Source organism: Nerophis ophidion, linkage group LG15, assembly GCF_033978795.1.
Source record: "Nerophis ophidion isolate RoL-2023_Sa linkage group LG15, RoL_Noph_v1.0, whole genome shotgun sequence".
Classification (NCBI taxonomy): domain Eukaryota; kingdom Metazoa; phylum Chordata; class Actinopteri; order Syngnathiformes; family Syngnathidae; genus Nerophis; species Nerophis ophidion.
Window position 1 is genome coordinate 42,667,757 of NC_084625.1, and position 15,104 is coordinate 42,682,860.

At 39.7% G+C, this 15,104-nt stretch overlaps 1 protein-coding gene across 3 annotated transcripts in view; it reads left to right on the top strand.

The window, feature by feature from the left end:
• Positions 1 to 15,104, top strand: part of LOC133569667 (E3 ubiquitin-protein ligase HECW1) — a 158,071-nt gene that overhangs the window by 87,978 nt on the left and 54,989 nt on the right. For 2 of the 3 annotated variants that reach the window (XM_061922177.1, XM_061922176.1), the window contains 3 exons: positions 6,609 to 6,707; positions 11,782 to 11,935; positions 14,654 to 14,760. In XM_061922177.1, coding sequence (XP_061778161.1) covers positions 6,609 to 6,707; positions 11,782 to 11,935; positions 14,654 to 14,760 — 360 coding nt within the window. The remainder of the gene's footprint in view (positions 1 to 6,608; positions 6,708 to 11,781; positions 11,936 to 14,653; positions 14,761 to 15,104) is intronic. The other variant, XM_061922178.1, reaches the window with a different exon arrangement.

The window sequence follows — 15,104 nt, forward strand, 5'->3', positions numbered from 1 at the left end:
GCTTTTCATACATACATACACACACACACACACACACACATACACTGTAGTGAATGCAAGTCATACTTGGTCAAGAGCCATACAGGTCACACTGAGGGTGGCGGTATAAACAACTTTAACACTGTTACAAATATGAACCCACACCAAACAAGAATGACAAACACATTTCGGGAGAACATCCGCACCGTAACACAACAGAACAAATACCCAGAACCCCTTGCAGCGCTAACTCTTCCGGGACGCTACAATATACACCCCTCAATACCCCCCACCCCCTTCAACCTCAACCGTACATTGTCACACTTTGTTTCATTTTTTTAAACCGTTAGTTAAGTTACATTTTTTTTGTTTAATTCAAGGATCCAAGCTTTAAGAGCCATTTTTAAGGTGTATTTTATGTTTTTGTACTGATAAATGGTACTGGTAGATTATATGGATATATGGCAGGGGTAGGGAACCTGCGGCTGTCGAGCCAGATGTGGCTCTTTTGATGACCGAATCTGGCTCTCTGGTAAATCTTAGCTGACATTGCTTAAACACGACAGGTAATGAATAATTCCGATTTAAAGGCCTACTGAAATGAGATTTTCTTATTTAAACGGGGATAGCAGGTCCATTCTATGTGTCATACTTGATCATTTCGCGATATTGCCATATTTTTGCTGAAAGGATTTAGTAGAGAACATCAACGATAAAGTTCGCAACTTTCGGTGCTAAGAGAAAAGCCCTGCCTCTACCAGAAGTCGCAGACGATGACGTCACACGTGTGATGGCTCCTCACATATTCACATTGTTTTTAATGGGAGTCTCCATTGACATCTAGGAGGGATCCATGTTGGCTTGACCGCGCTCTGATCCATAGTAAAGTTTCACCTCCAGGAATTTTAAACAAGGAATCACCGTGTGTTTGTATGGCTAAAGGCTAAAGCTTCCCAACTCCATCTTTCTACTGTGACTTCTCCAATATTAATTGAACAAATTGCAAAAGATTCAGCTACGCAGATGTCCAAAATACTGTGTAATTATGCCGTTAAAGCAGTCGACTTTTAGCTGTGTGTGTGTGCAGCGCTCATACTTCCTAAAAACCTGTGACGTCTTGCGTACACGTCATTATTACACAACGTTTCGAAGACGAAACTCCCGGGAAATTTAAAATTGTAATTTAGTAAACTAAAAAGGCCGTATTGGCATCTGTTGCAATGTTAATATTTCATCATTGATATATAAACTATCAGACTGCGTGGTGGGTAGTAGTGGGTTTCAGTAGGCCTTTAAAAATAACGTTCAAAATATAAAACATTTTATGCATTTTAGTCCATCCATCCATTTTCTACCGCACCTGTATTAAGAAGCAATCTGAGTGTTCCTGGTTCGATCCCCACCTTCTACCAACCTCGTCAGGTCCGGTGTGTCCTTGAGTAAGACATTTCACCCTTGCTCCTGAGTGGTATATTCCGCAACTGAAGGACTAATATTTATGTAGGTAGAAATATCACAGATTACATTGACAATCAAAGCATTATTGTAATGAATGACATTTTTCATTTTGGTACTAGCGGATGTGACGCGTAGAGCTTATTTGTTAATCCAGATGTCTGGGATTGGTTTGAGAAGGTGTCTTGACATGTTTCCACAACAATAATAATGTCTTTCCTTTCTGTCGAGCTTTTACCACATCATTTTTAAAGCAGTTACAGCAACGATCCACATGTCATGTGATCAATGCAGTAAACTCGTTTGATCGTTTGCCAGCCGTAATTATTTTTTTTTCAGTGTACAATGTATATTGACATTTGTAATTTTCGCGTGGTACTCAGGGACCGGATCTGCGTCGTAGGTCAGCGTTTGGGTCAGTGAAGCATATTGCTCCTTAGCGTATTAAAACATTGGTTCTGTTATATTACATACTCAACTTCTTTGAGTGGCGCTGTTGGGAGAGTGGCCCTGCCAGCAACCTGACGGTTCCTGGTTCGACCTCCACCTTCTACCAACCTCGTCACGTCCATTGTGTCCTTGAGCAAGACACTTCACCCTTGCTCCTGATTGTGGTTAGGGCCTGTGTTGGAGCCACTATGGTTTGAACTTTCACAGTATCATGTTAGACCCTCTCGACATCCATTGCTTTCGGTCCCCTAGGGAGGGTAGGTTGCCCACATTTGTGGTCTTCTGCAAGGTTCTCATAGTCATCATTGTCACCGACGTCCCACTGGGTGTGAGTTTTCCTTGCTCTTATGTGGGTTCTTCCGAGGATGTGGCAGTGGTTTGTGCAGTCCTTTTGAGACATTTGTGATTTAGGGCTATATAAATAAACATTGATTGATTGATTGAATCCCCACCTAGTACCAACCTCGTCACGTCCGTTGTGTCCTGAGCAAGACACTTCACCCTTGCTCCTGATGGGTGCTGGTTGGTGCCTTGCATGGCAGCTCCCTCCATCAGTGTGTGAATGTGTGTGTGAATGGGTGAATGTGGAAATAGTGTCAAAGCGCTTTGAGTACCTTGAAGATAGAAAAGTGCTATACAAGTACAACACATTTGCCAATTATTGTTGGTTAGCTTCAGAATAACAATGTTATTAAAAAGAATAAGAGACTTATTATACTTTAAAAATGTTGGTCTTACTTAAAAATGCACGCGTTTAGTTGTATTCAGTGTTAAAAAATATTGTATGGCTCTCATGGTAATACATTTTAAAATATTTGGCTTTCATGGCTCTCTCAGCCAAAAAGGTTCCCGACCCCTGATAATGCACTGCAAAAACTGAAATCTAAGTAAGATTAAATATCTCAAATAAGAGTAATGTTTGCTTATTTTCTGTCTGATAAGATAATTCTTGTCACTTGTTTTAAGGGTTTTGGTCCTAAATGATTTCAGTAAGATAGTGCAGCTTGTTGCTGCGATGTTATGACCTATATTGAGTAAAACATGCTTGAAACTAGAATATCAACTGTTGCAAAGCTGTGTCATCAACACTCACAAGTATAAAACTACTTTTTTTTTTAAAGTAATACTTTCTTATTTCAAACATGAAAAAAAAAATCATGACTTCGACACAATTGTGTCTCATATTAAAATAAACTTTGCTGTTATATTTTCAATGAAACAATAGAAAATACGTACTCATATAGTAGTACAGGTATTTGTCAAAACGTGGACTATGGTGTGGTTTGTTTTTCCGGAATGCAAAGGAAGATGACGGGACATGGCGTGAAGATAAAGACATATTCTAATTTATCTTTTTTTTTTTTTTTTTAAGTGCAAACTAAAGGCGCGCACAAGGCGGAGAACAAACTTGGCTAAAAAAAACAAAAACTACCACAAAGGCAAAACTATGGATATGAAACAAAAGTCTCGCTAAACGTGACATGGATAAACAAAATTTACTTGGAAGGAAATGAGCAGAGCGATACATAACCAGAGTCAACATAGCATGGAGCAACAACAATGTCGACAGCCCGACTGCCTGGCAATTTCAAGCTTAAAAAATAGTGACATGATTAACACAGGTGCGTGAGTCCTAAACAAATCAGGTGCGTGAGTCCAAATGAGTACAGGTGAACTAATTGGTCGTCATGGTGACAAAACAATGGAGCGTAAACAGGAACCAAAAAAGAGTCTTAAACCATAACGAAACAAAACGTGACCACAGAACATGACATTACGAGTGAGAATGTACTTATTTTAAGGTATTTTGTGGTTCGTTGAGGTTAGCTAATTTTACTTGTTTTGAAAATTCTTAACAAGCCAAATTTTCTTGTTTTATTGGCAGATCATTTTGCTTAGTTCAAATTAAAAAAAACTAATTTTTGTATTTTTTATTCTTGTTTTTGAACACTGACTTTTTGCAGTGTGGTTATTTATGCCGTACACTTATTCAGTCTGTTGTTCACTATTCTTTATTTATTTTAAATTGCCTTTCAAATGTCTATTCTTGGTGTTGGGTTTTATCAAATACATTTCCCCCCAAAAATGCGACTTATACTCCAGTGCGACTTATATATGTATTTATTTCCTTCTTTATTATGCATTTTTTGGCGGGTGCGACTTATACTCCGGAGCGACTTATGCTACAAAAAATACGGTAGTTTGCTGCTTATTCCCGTTTCCTCCATAATCTTCCCTAACTTTTCTGTTGGGACCCTGCCAAAGGCTTCCTCTTGGTCAAGAAAGCAGATGGGATGGTCAATTGGATGTTTCCAGCACTTCTGTTAAGAAGCCGCCTCAAGGTTGCAATCTGGTCTACCGTCTTCTGGTCAGAAGCCACATTGGCTCAGAGAGGAACTTTTCCACCTGGCTCTCGGTCTCCTTTCCATGAGTCTGTTTGCAGTTTTCCCCGGCCGTGCTTGCATTCTAATGGATCACCCTTGTTCTTGAAGATGGGGCAAATAATGTATTTTTCTTTTGGTACTAGCCCTGTCCTCCATGTGTAGTTATTCCAACGGGGGAAACTGTGGTCATCTGCAAGGCATAATCCTCTAAACGTGTGTTAGGTCTGCCTCGGGGTCTTTCCCTGGCTGGGCATGCCTGGAACAGCTCACCAAGAGGTGTCCAGGAGGCTCCCAAAGGCACCTTCACTGGCTATTTTTTGATTGAAACGTGTCTAACATGTGTAATGAGCCTTTCCTATATCTTAAAATGTAAATTTAAAATGTATAAGTACAAACCCCGTTTCCATATGAGTTGGGAAATTGTGTTAGATGTAAATATAAACGGAATACAATATTTTGCAAATCATTTTCAACCCATATTCAGTTGAATATGCTACAAAGACAACATATTTGATGTTCAAACTGATAAAGATTATATTTTTTGCAAATAATAATTAACTTTAGAATTTGATGCCAGCAACATGTGACAAAGAAGTTGCGAAAGGTGACAAAAAATACAGATAAAGTTGAGGAATACTCATCAAACACTTATTTGGAACATCCCACAGGTGTGCAGGCTAATTGGGAACAGGTGGGTGCCATGATTGGGTATAAAAACAGCTTCCCAAAAAATGCTTAGTCTTTCACAAGACAGGATGGGGCGAGGTACACCCCTTTGTCCACAACTGCGTGAGCAAATAGTCAAACGGTTTAAGAACAACGTTTCTCAAAGTGCAATTGCTAGAAATTTAGGGATGTCAACATCTACGGTCCATAATATCATCAAAAGGTTTAGAGAATCTGGAGAAATCACTCCATGTAAGCGGCATGGCCGGAAACCAACATTGAATGACCGTGACCTTCGATCCCCCAGACGGCACTGTATCAAAAACCGACATCAATCTCTAAAGGATATCACCACATGGGCTCAGGAACATTTCAGAAAACCATTGTCACTTAATACAGTTTGTCGCTACATCTGTAAGTGCAAGTTAAAGCTCTACTATGCAAAGCAAAAGCCATTTATCAACAACATCCAGAAACGCCGCCGGCTTCTCTGGGCCCGAGATCATCTAATATGGACTGATGCAAAGTGGAAAAGTGTTCTGTGGTCTGACGAGTCCACGTTTCAAATTGTTTTTGGAAATATTCGACATTGTGTCATCCGGACCAAAGGGGAAGCGAACCATCCAGACTGTTATCGACGCAAAGTTCAAAAGCCAGCATCTGTGATGGTATGGGGGTGCATTAGTGCCCAAGGCATGGGTAACTTACACATCTGGGAAGGCACCATTAATGCTGAAAGGTACATGCAGGTTTTGGAACCTTCTAAGCACCGTCTTTTTCATAGATGCCCCTGCTTATTTTAGCAAGACAATGCCAAGCCACATTCAGCACGTGTTACAACAGCGTGGCTACAGACAAAAAGAGTGCGGGTACTTTTCTGGCCCGCCTGCAGCCCAGACCTGTCTCCCATCGAAAATGTGTGGCGCATTATGAAGCGTAAAATACGACAGCGGAGACCCCGGACTGTTGAACGACTGAAACTCTACATAAAACAAGAATGGGAAGAAATTCCACTTTCAAAGCTTCAACAATTAGTTTCCTCAGTTCCCAAACGTTTATTGAGTGTTGTTAAAAGAAAAGTTGATGTAACACAGTGGTGAACATGCCCTTTCTCAACTACTTTGGCACGTGTTGCAGCCATGAAATTCTAAGTTAATTATTATTTGTAAAAAAAAAAATAAAGTTTATGAGTTTGAACATCAAATATCTTGTCTTTGTAGTGCATTCAATTGAATATGGGTTGAAAAGAATTTGCAAATCATTGTATTCTGTTTATATTTACATCTAACACAATTTCCCAACTCATATGGAAACCGGGTTTGTAGTTGACATGTGCATTTGATTGGTGGAACCAATCAAATGCGTAGGTTGTGCATCATTTCTGGGGATTAGTGCGATCCCAACATTGTGTACTCCTGGTAGATAATATATGTAATGTATATCTTGTAATGCTCCAAGAGTTTAATGTTTCCTTGTTGGACAGCATTCATTTTCACATTTCATTTGTATGCATGCAGTGTTCCCATGCTCTTTCCCCTACAAATTGACACAGATTCCCCGAGAAAAGTACATTTTTATTAAAGAGACAGGCAGTCGGAGTGGGACCGTTCGAACCTGAGTCGTAATCTGTCCAGCGGCCTCAGGGTGTAACGTATTCCGTACTGTTTCCTGTAGGCTCAGGCTTCTCACCTCCCGTTGGCCTTCCTCCAGTACTTCTTCCCAGCCTTGACTTAAACCATTTTCCTGCTGCCACTGACCAAGCCTTACCTCCAAGTAAGCATAAACACATCTTACTCTGGAGCCACATGCCAACAGCTTGGTTTGCACGTGTGTTTTGCATGTTTGTTTCCAAACATATGTGCTGTGTGTCCTTTTGTGTTTGCTGTCATTGCCGCCTCCTCCCATGCATTTCCATTACAGTTTAGATATACGGCTTCCTCCTGCTCTGTAATGGATGCTTGCATCTGAAATGAAGGGCCAGAGGGTCCAAAGCCAACATCGATGTTACAGCAGAGCTGACACAAAGCATGCACAAAACATGCCTTAAGAAGAACATACAATCAAAGCACTTTGGTAGTTTATATCATACTCGTGTCAGGACTAGGACTATGGTGTGGATTGTTTTCCCGAGGTGCGAAGCGACTGGTTCGGACATGGCGTGAAGGTGATGACATCTTTTAATTTTAACACTCTAAAGTACTACAAAAACAAAAGGGAATAAACAAAAACTCGCACAAAGGCAGAACTATGGACATAAAACAAAACTTGCAAACTATGGCATGAATAAAGAAACGTACTTGGAACGAGAAAAGAGCATGTAAAAGAGCAGCATGATCAGCAGCATGAATAACAAGAGTGTATAGAGGGTGATGTCGCCAGGCAACTGCAGGCTTAAATAGTGATATGGTGATTGACCACAGGTGCATAAGTCCAAATGAATCAGGTGCGTGACTTGAGGACAGGTGAAAACTAATGGGTTGTCATGGAAACAAAGCAGGGAGGGGAAAAAACAGGAACTAAAAAAATCCAAAAACCAAACAGAACATAGCCAAACTAAACATGATCACCAGGACATGACAACTTGCCAACCGTCCCAATTTTCTCGGGAGACTCCCGAATTTCAATGCCCCACCCGAAAATCTCCCGGGGCAACCATTCTACAGAATTTCTCCCAAATTCCACCCGGACAAGAAAATTGGGGGCGTGCCTTAAAGGCACTGCCTTTAGCGTCCTCTCTCGCCTGAAACCTTCATCCCTTAACAGCCGCATGCTGTCCAGGCATCCGCTTTGCCTCTATATAAACAAACAGCGTGCCGTCCCAATCACATAATAATGTAGCGTTGGACGGCTTTAACAATGGTCTTTACTCAAAGATGTCGGGGGATGCTGACACGTTGTATGATCTTTTAACTGGTTTAATGATAACGTTATTTTCAAGCACACACACAAGTGAATGCAAGGCATACTTGGTCAATAGCTATACATGTCACACTGAGGGTGGCCGTATAAACAACTTTAACACTGTTACAAATATGCGCCACACTTTGAACCCACACCAAACAAGAATGACAAACATATTTCGGGAGAACATCTGCACCGTAACACAACATAAACACATCAGAACAAATACCCAGAACCCCTTGCAGCGCTAACTCTTCAGGAACGCAACAAAATACACACATCTCCACACCACCCATCTCCCAAATTCGGAGGTCTCAAGGTTGGCAAGTATGTAAGTGTGACCAGCAGATGGTAGTAACACATAGGATATACGTGTAGACTGCAATATGACGCCAGTAAACAACACCAAAACTTTAAATGTTCTATTGAAAAAAAAAAAGAACATTACTCACGGCACTCAAAAATCTGTCAAAAGGTTTTAGTATTTGTTTTGAAGCCGCACTGCTTAATGGCATGACAGTCCATTGCGGTTACTGTAGTCAGAGATGCAAGTATTACTATGGTGTGTGGATAAGCACGGCAAAATGGCACCCATTAGCAGACATATTATATTGCGTTTTGACTCACAATATTATGCAAAACCAACTTTTCTTAACTTCTTTTACCTGCTGATGTGTATTTTAGATCTGCATAAGTCTTGAAAATTTGCGCATGTCCGCCGCTGTAGTTCGTGCCGATTCCATAGTCGATACGCGTCTTCTTTTTCACTTATTTTCTTGTTATGGGACATTAATCCTCTGTGTTGCCATTTCTTATGTAAAGTAGTGTAAAGTTGTAACTTATATCTCGCTATGGAAGCGCCAAAACATACTGGTGTAGTGAGTTCCGGGACGCTACAATATACCCCCCCTCACCACCACCACCACCACCACCTCTACCCAACCCTGCCCACCTCAACCTCCTCATGCTCTCTCAGGGAGAGCATGTCCCAAATTCCAAGCTGCTGTTTTGAGGCATGTTAAAAAAAAAATAATGCACTTTGTGACTTCAATAATAAATATGGCAGTGCCATGTTGGCATTTTTTTCCCATAACTTGAGTTGATTTATTTTGGAAAACCTTGTAACATTGTTTAATGCATCCAGCGGGGCATCACAACAAAATTAGGCATAATAATGTGTTAATTCCACGACTGCTTATATATCGGTATCGGTTGATATCGGAATTGGTAACTAAGAGTTGGACAATAATCGGAATATCGTATACCGGCAAAAAAGCCATTATCGGACATGTCTAGTTTAAACAAATTCTGAAGCCGCGCTGTGCAAAAATAGAGACTTTGCATATAACTTAAGTACAATTTTTAAAGTTTTTAAAAATGTCATTTTGCCAAGTACAACACAATCGTTGAATCAAATTATTTATCGCTTTAATCGCATTCTTACCGCAAATTGCACAAAAAGTGACATCATCATTATAATTTTACACCAGTATTAATATATTTATTCTTAATGTCATCATCATCATCAAACATGGCTCATGATAAAATGATACAAATGTCAACAAAACAGTGCTAGAGAAAAAACACAATAAAAAAAATAAAATAAACAGCATACAAAAATCTTCATCTAATGCCGTACAAGCAAAGTTTAGGGGGGTATGGCGTAGTGGGTGGAGCGGCCGTGCGAGAAAACTGAGGGTTGCAGGTTCGCTCCCCTCCTCTTCACATCCAAATTGCTGCCATTGTGTCCTTGGGCAGGGCACCTCACCCTTGCCCCCGGTGCTGCTCACACTGGTGAGTGAATGATGAATGAATGATAGGTGGTGGTCGGAGGGGCTGTAGGCGCAAACTGGCAGCCTCGCTTCCGTCAGTCTACCCCAGGGCAGCTATGAAAGTAGCTTACCACCACCAGGTGTAAATGAATGATGGGTTCTCACTTCTCTGTGAGCGTTTTGAGTATCTAATAATAGAAACGCGCTATTTAAAATCTAATACATTATGATTATTATTATTATTATAGTTGCCAATGTTTCAAAAAAATGGAACTGTTATTTTATGTTATGTTATTTTATACTTGTTTTTATTTTAATGTATTTACTTTTTATATGTTGTTTTAAATTCAGCAATAGCTATTTGTTTTTTTTTTATTGGTCTTTTTTTTCCTTTTTTTTACATACATTATTAGTAATTCATTCTTTCAAATACGCTTTAACTCGTCTTTTTGCCTACTATTATTTTTATTTTTTTTTAACACTTGTTCTCTTTATCACTCCTAAAAGGGGTTATATTATGCAAATTCAACTTTTGACTATGGCTACCTGTTTTTGTGTATTTGGGATCTACATGAGTCAACAACATTTTATAATCAAACCAAGGGGGCGGCATAGCTCGGTTGATAGAGTGGCCGTGCCTGCAACTTGAGGGTTCCAGGTTCGATTCCCGCTTCCGCCATCCTAGTCACTGCAGTTGTGTCCTTGGGCAGGACACTTTACCCACCTGCTCCCAGTGCCACCCACACTGGTTTAAATGTAACTTAGATATTGGGTTTCACTATGTAAAGTGCTTTGAGTCACTAGAGAAAAGCGCTATATAAATATAATTTACTTCACTTCACATAATTCACAACCATTGAGGCATGGCGAATACATAAAACAATCTTGCCTTCCTTCATACTTCCTTTTTGCCCCATTTGTGACTTTTTCTCATTGTTGATTTCAGCGGATATGGCAAAATTTTACCCACAGAAATTTGCGCTAATCAGACGCTTTAGTCAATAAATACGTTTCTTCTTCTTCTCCACCATTTTGTTGTGCGGCAGACTGTCTCGTACATGCACATGCATCTTCTGCTGTTGCAATTTCTGATACAAATGAACATTTACGTATAGTTTGAACTTATATCTGACAGTAGACTAAATATGAAAAGGCTAAAAACAACCTGTCACAGTTGAAGTGGAGGCACATAAATAAGACCGCATTCTGAAGAGATTGTTGGAAAGATGGTCTTGAAAGTCTGAAGATGGTCTTTAAAACATAATCTATGTTTGTAATCTATTGCCCCCCCCAAAAAATCACCATTAAATATTATGTATACCAGTGGTCCCCAACCTTTTTTTATCCGCGGACCAGTCAACCCTAATAATTTGTCCCGAGGCCCAGGTGGGGGTGGGGGTGGGGGGTTTCTATCTTTGTCATGAAAAAGGGACGTTTTTGTCATGAAAAAGGGAGGTTTTTGTGGTTGGTGCACTAATTGTAAGTGTATATTGTGTTTTTTATGTTGATTTAATTATTTTTTTAATGTTTATTTTATTTATTTTTTTTTAATGAAAATTTATAAAAAATTATTCTGCGGCCCGGTACCAATCGGGCCGCGGCCCGGTGGTTGGGGACCACTGATGTAGACCACAGAGAAGTGTTGTAAATGCAGAAAAAAATCATAATACGACCCCTTCAACCTATCGTTATTAGGCATTTGTGCATTTTTTTCAAAATGCTTACCCTCCTATAAATGTACTTATTTTTTGTTAATATTTTCACTTGTAGTATTCAAACCTAGTTTGGTATTCATAATTAATTATATTTACATATTTATTTCCAATATTAATTTATCATATTATATTACTTCACTATATTTTGACCTTATATTTATCTTTTCATCTCTGAATCTCTGTAATTAGAAAATAGTGACCCCTAAACTCAGGAAATGAACACGATTCAGATGGCAAAGTGTCAACATGTTAAAGTTTTAGGATTTGAGAAGCTCTCCAACTTAATCCTTTTCAATCATACTGAATTATGCAAATGTAAACATGTAATGTTCCAACTTGTTAGGCATAGCCGAAACAAATAGAGGGTCACACCTGACCAACCTGATATAAGCTACCACGATATAATCGTCTGTTTATTTCATCTTAAGTCTTCAATGTTGTTTTTTCCGTATGCTACAGACTGGGAAGCTCGTATAGACAGCCACGGCAGAGTGTTCTATGTCGACCATGTCAACCGCACCACCACCTGGCAGAGACCGAGTCATGGTGGCAAGTGTAACCATGGAATCCCCCGATCAGGATCCAGCCAACAAATGGAGCAACTCAATCGGAGGTCAGTGATTAAATCAACAATATTATTATTGGGCTTTTCTTTGGAAAACAATACCTGTTGTTTCCTGGATAGTGTACTTTGTTAATTTATGAAAATGGTCGACCAACCTATCATTTCTCTGATTAGTGTTAGGCTATGCTTTTTCGTATAATATGGTACACCCAATATCTTAACATGAGTGCATTTTGAAAAGTGTAGCCTTTTTCAAGATTTTCTATTTGGCTTGCTTACTTTGTTGACATGAAAATTAGGATTACTTTGAGGCAGTCTGCTACAAGTATGTCTGAGCTTGAGTTGGTGCAGAGTCTGCAAATGGACATAAGGCAATATGCAAAAAGGTATTGAAATATGGTACCGTTCGATTTTCTTGAATTGGTACTACGGAATTTGGTCGATACCTATAAAATAAATGAACTTGGTGCCTATCTTGAGTTTTCAGCCTATACATTGACATACAGTGGGGCAAAAAGGTATTTAGTCAGCCACCGATTGTGCAAGTTCTCCCACTTAAAATGATGACAGAGGTCTTTAATTTTCATCATAGGTACACTTCAACTGTGATAGACAGAATATTAAAAAAAAATCCAGGAATTCACATTGTAGGAATTTTAAAGAATTTATTTGTAAATTATGGTGGAAAATAAGTGTTTGGTCACTTGAAAGAAGGAAGATCTCTGGCTCTCACAGACCTGTAACATCTTCTTTAAGAAGCTCTTCTGTCCTCCACCCGTTACCTGTATTAATGGCACTTGTTTGAACTCGTTATCTGTATAAAAGACACCTGTCCACAGCCTCAAACAGTCAGACTCCATACTCCACTATGGCCAAGACCAAAGAGCTGTCGAAGGACACCAGGAAAAGAATTGTAGACCTGCACCAGACTGGGAAGAGTGAATCTACAATAGGCAAACACCTTGGTGTGAAAAAATCAACTGTGGGAGCAATTATCAGAAAATGGAAGACATACAAGACCACTGATAATCTCCCTCGATCTGGGGCTCCACGCAAGATCTCATCCCGTGGGGTCAAAATGATCATGAGAACGGTGAGCCAAAATCCCAGAACCACACGGGGGGACCTGGTGAATGACCTGCAGAGAGCTTGGACCAAAGTAACAAAGGTTACCATCAGTAACACACTACGCCGACAGGGAATCAAATCCTGTAGTGCCAGACGTGTCCCCTGCTTAAGCCAGTGCATGTCCAGGCCCGTTTAAAGTTTGCCAGAGAGCACATCAATGATATGCAGAGGATTGGGAGAATGTCATGTGGTCAAATGAAAGCAAAATAGAACTTTTTGGTATAAACTCAACTCGTCGTGTTTGGAGGAAGAAGAATACTGAGTTGCATCCCAAGAACACCATACCTACTGTGAAGCATGGGGGTGGAAATATCATGCTTTGGGGCTGTTTTTCTGCTAAGGGGACAGGACAATTGATCTGTGTTAAGGAAAGAATGAATGCGGCCATGTATCGTGAGATTTTGAGCCAAAACCTCCTTCCATCAGTGAGGGCTTTGAATGGTTAACCAAATACTTATTTTCCACCATAATTTATAAATAAACTCTTTAAAATTCCTACAATGTGAAATCCTGGATTTTTTATCTACATTCTGTCTCTCACAGTTGAAGTGTACCTATGATGAAAATTACAGACCTCTGTCATCATTTTAAGTGGGAGAACTTGCACAATCGGTGGCTGACTAAATACTTTTTTGCCCCTCTGTATCTGACCACATGTTTGCTAGATAGTAATTGTTGTTCAATGAAGTTGTTTTGTAATGACCACACAGTTTTATGAAGTTGCTTAGCGTGGCTTCTTAACTTCAAGTTCCCATGCGCCCTGGAATACCTTGAAATTTACACACAAAAAAAACTGACCTATGTGTTAACTATTTCTTAGACAAGCAAGCAAGTCAACGGTTTACCATGTAATGGCTAAGGTGAAACATGCTTAAGAATCAATTTACCGTATTTTTTGGAGTATAAGTCGCACCTGCCGAAAATGCATAATAAAGAAGGAAAAAAACATATATAAGTCGCACAGGAGTATAAGTCACATTTTTTGGGGAAATTTATTTGATAAAACCCAACACCAAGAATAGACATTTGAAAGGCAATTTAAAGTAGATAAAGAATAGTGAACAACAGGCTGAATAAGTGTATGTTATATGAGGCATAAATAACCAACTGAGAAGGTGCCTGGTATGTTAACATAACATATTATGGTAAGAGTCATTCAAATAACTATAACATATAGAACAGATAGGCGCCAGCACCCCCCGCGACCCCAAAAGGGAATAAGCGGTAGATAATGGATGGATATAGAACATGCTATACGTTTACCAAACCATCGGTCACTCCTAATTGCGAAATCCCATGAAATCTTATACGTCTAGTCTCTTACGTGAATGAGCTAAATAATATTATTTGATATTTTACGGTAATGTGTTAATAATTTCACACATAAGGCGCTCCTGAGTATAAGTCGCACCCTTGGCCAAACAATGAAAAAAACTACGACTTTCTTTATTAATATGGAATACCGAAAAATACGGTATTCGATATTAATAAAGAAAAAGAAAAACGCCAATGGAAACATGATACCAATGCAGAAGGGTAATATGTTGTGGGTCTACCTACCATATCTGAAAGATTGTTTCTAACATATAAATTTGTTCTACGGAACAACTTAAGGCCTCCCTTTTACATTTTTGTTAGGTACCAGAGCATCCAGAGGACCATGGCCACAGAAGAGGAGGGTGGCAGTCCACTAGAGCGAGCTCCCAGTTTTGAGAATGACTCGGATTCTCCTCCAACAGCTACAGGTCTGATCCCTCATCATTTAAACACAAAGTTGACGTTTTTGTCATACAATACAATACAACAATGTAGATGGTATGGCAATATGGACACGGGACCCAGTGATTGGACAAACTTCAATCAATCAATCAATGTAGGTTTATATAGCCCTAAATAACAAGTGTCTCAAAGGGCTGCACAAGCCACAACGACATCCGCAGCTCGGCACCCACATAAGGGCAAGGAAAAACTCACAACCCAGTGGGACGTAGATGAGAATGACTATGAGAAACCTTGGAGAGGACCGCAAATGAGGGCAACCCTCCCCTCCCCCCTCTAGGGGAGACTGGATGCAATGGACGTTGAGTGG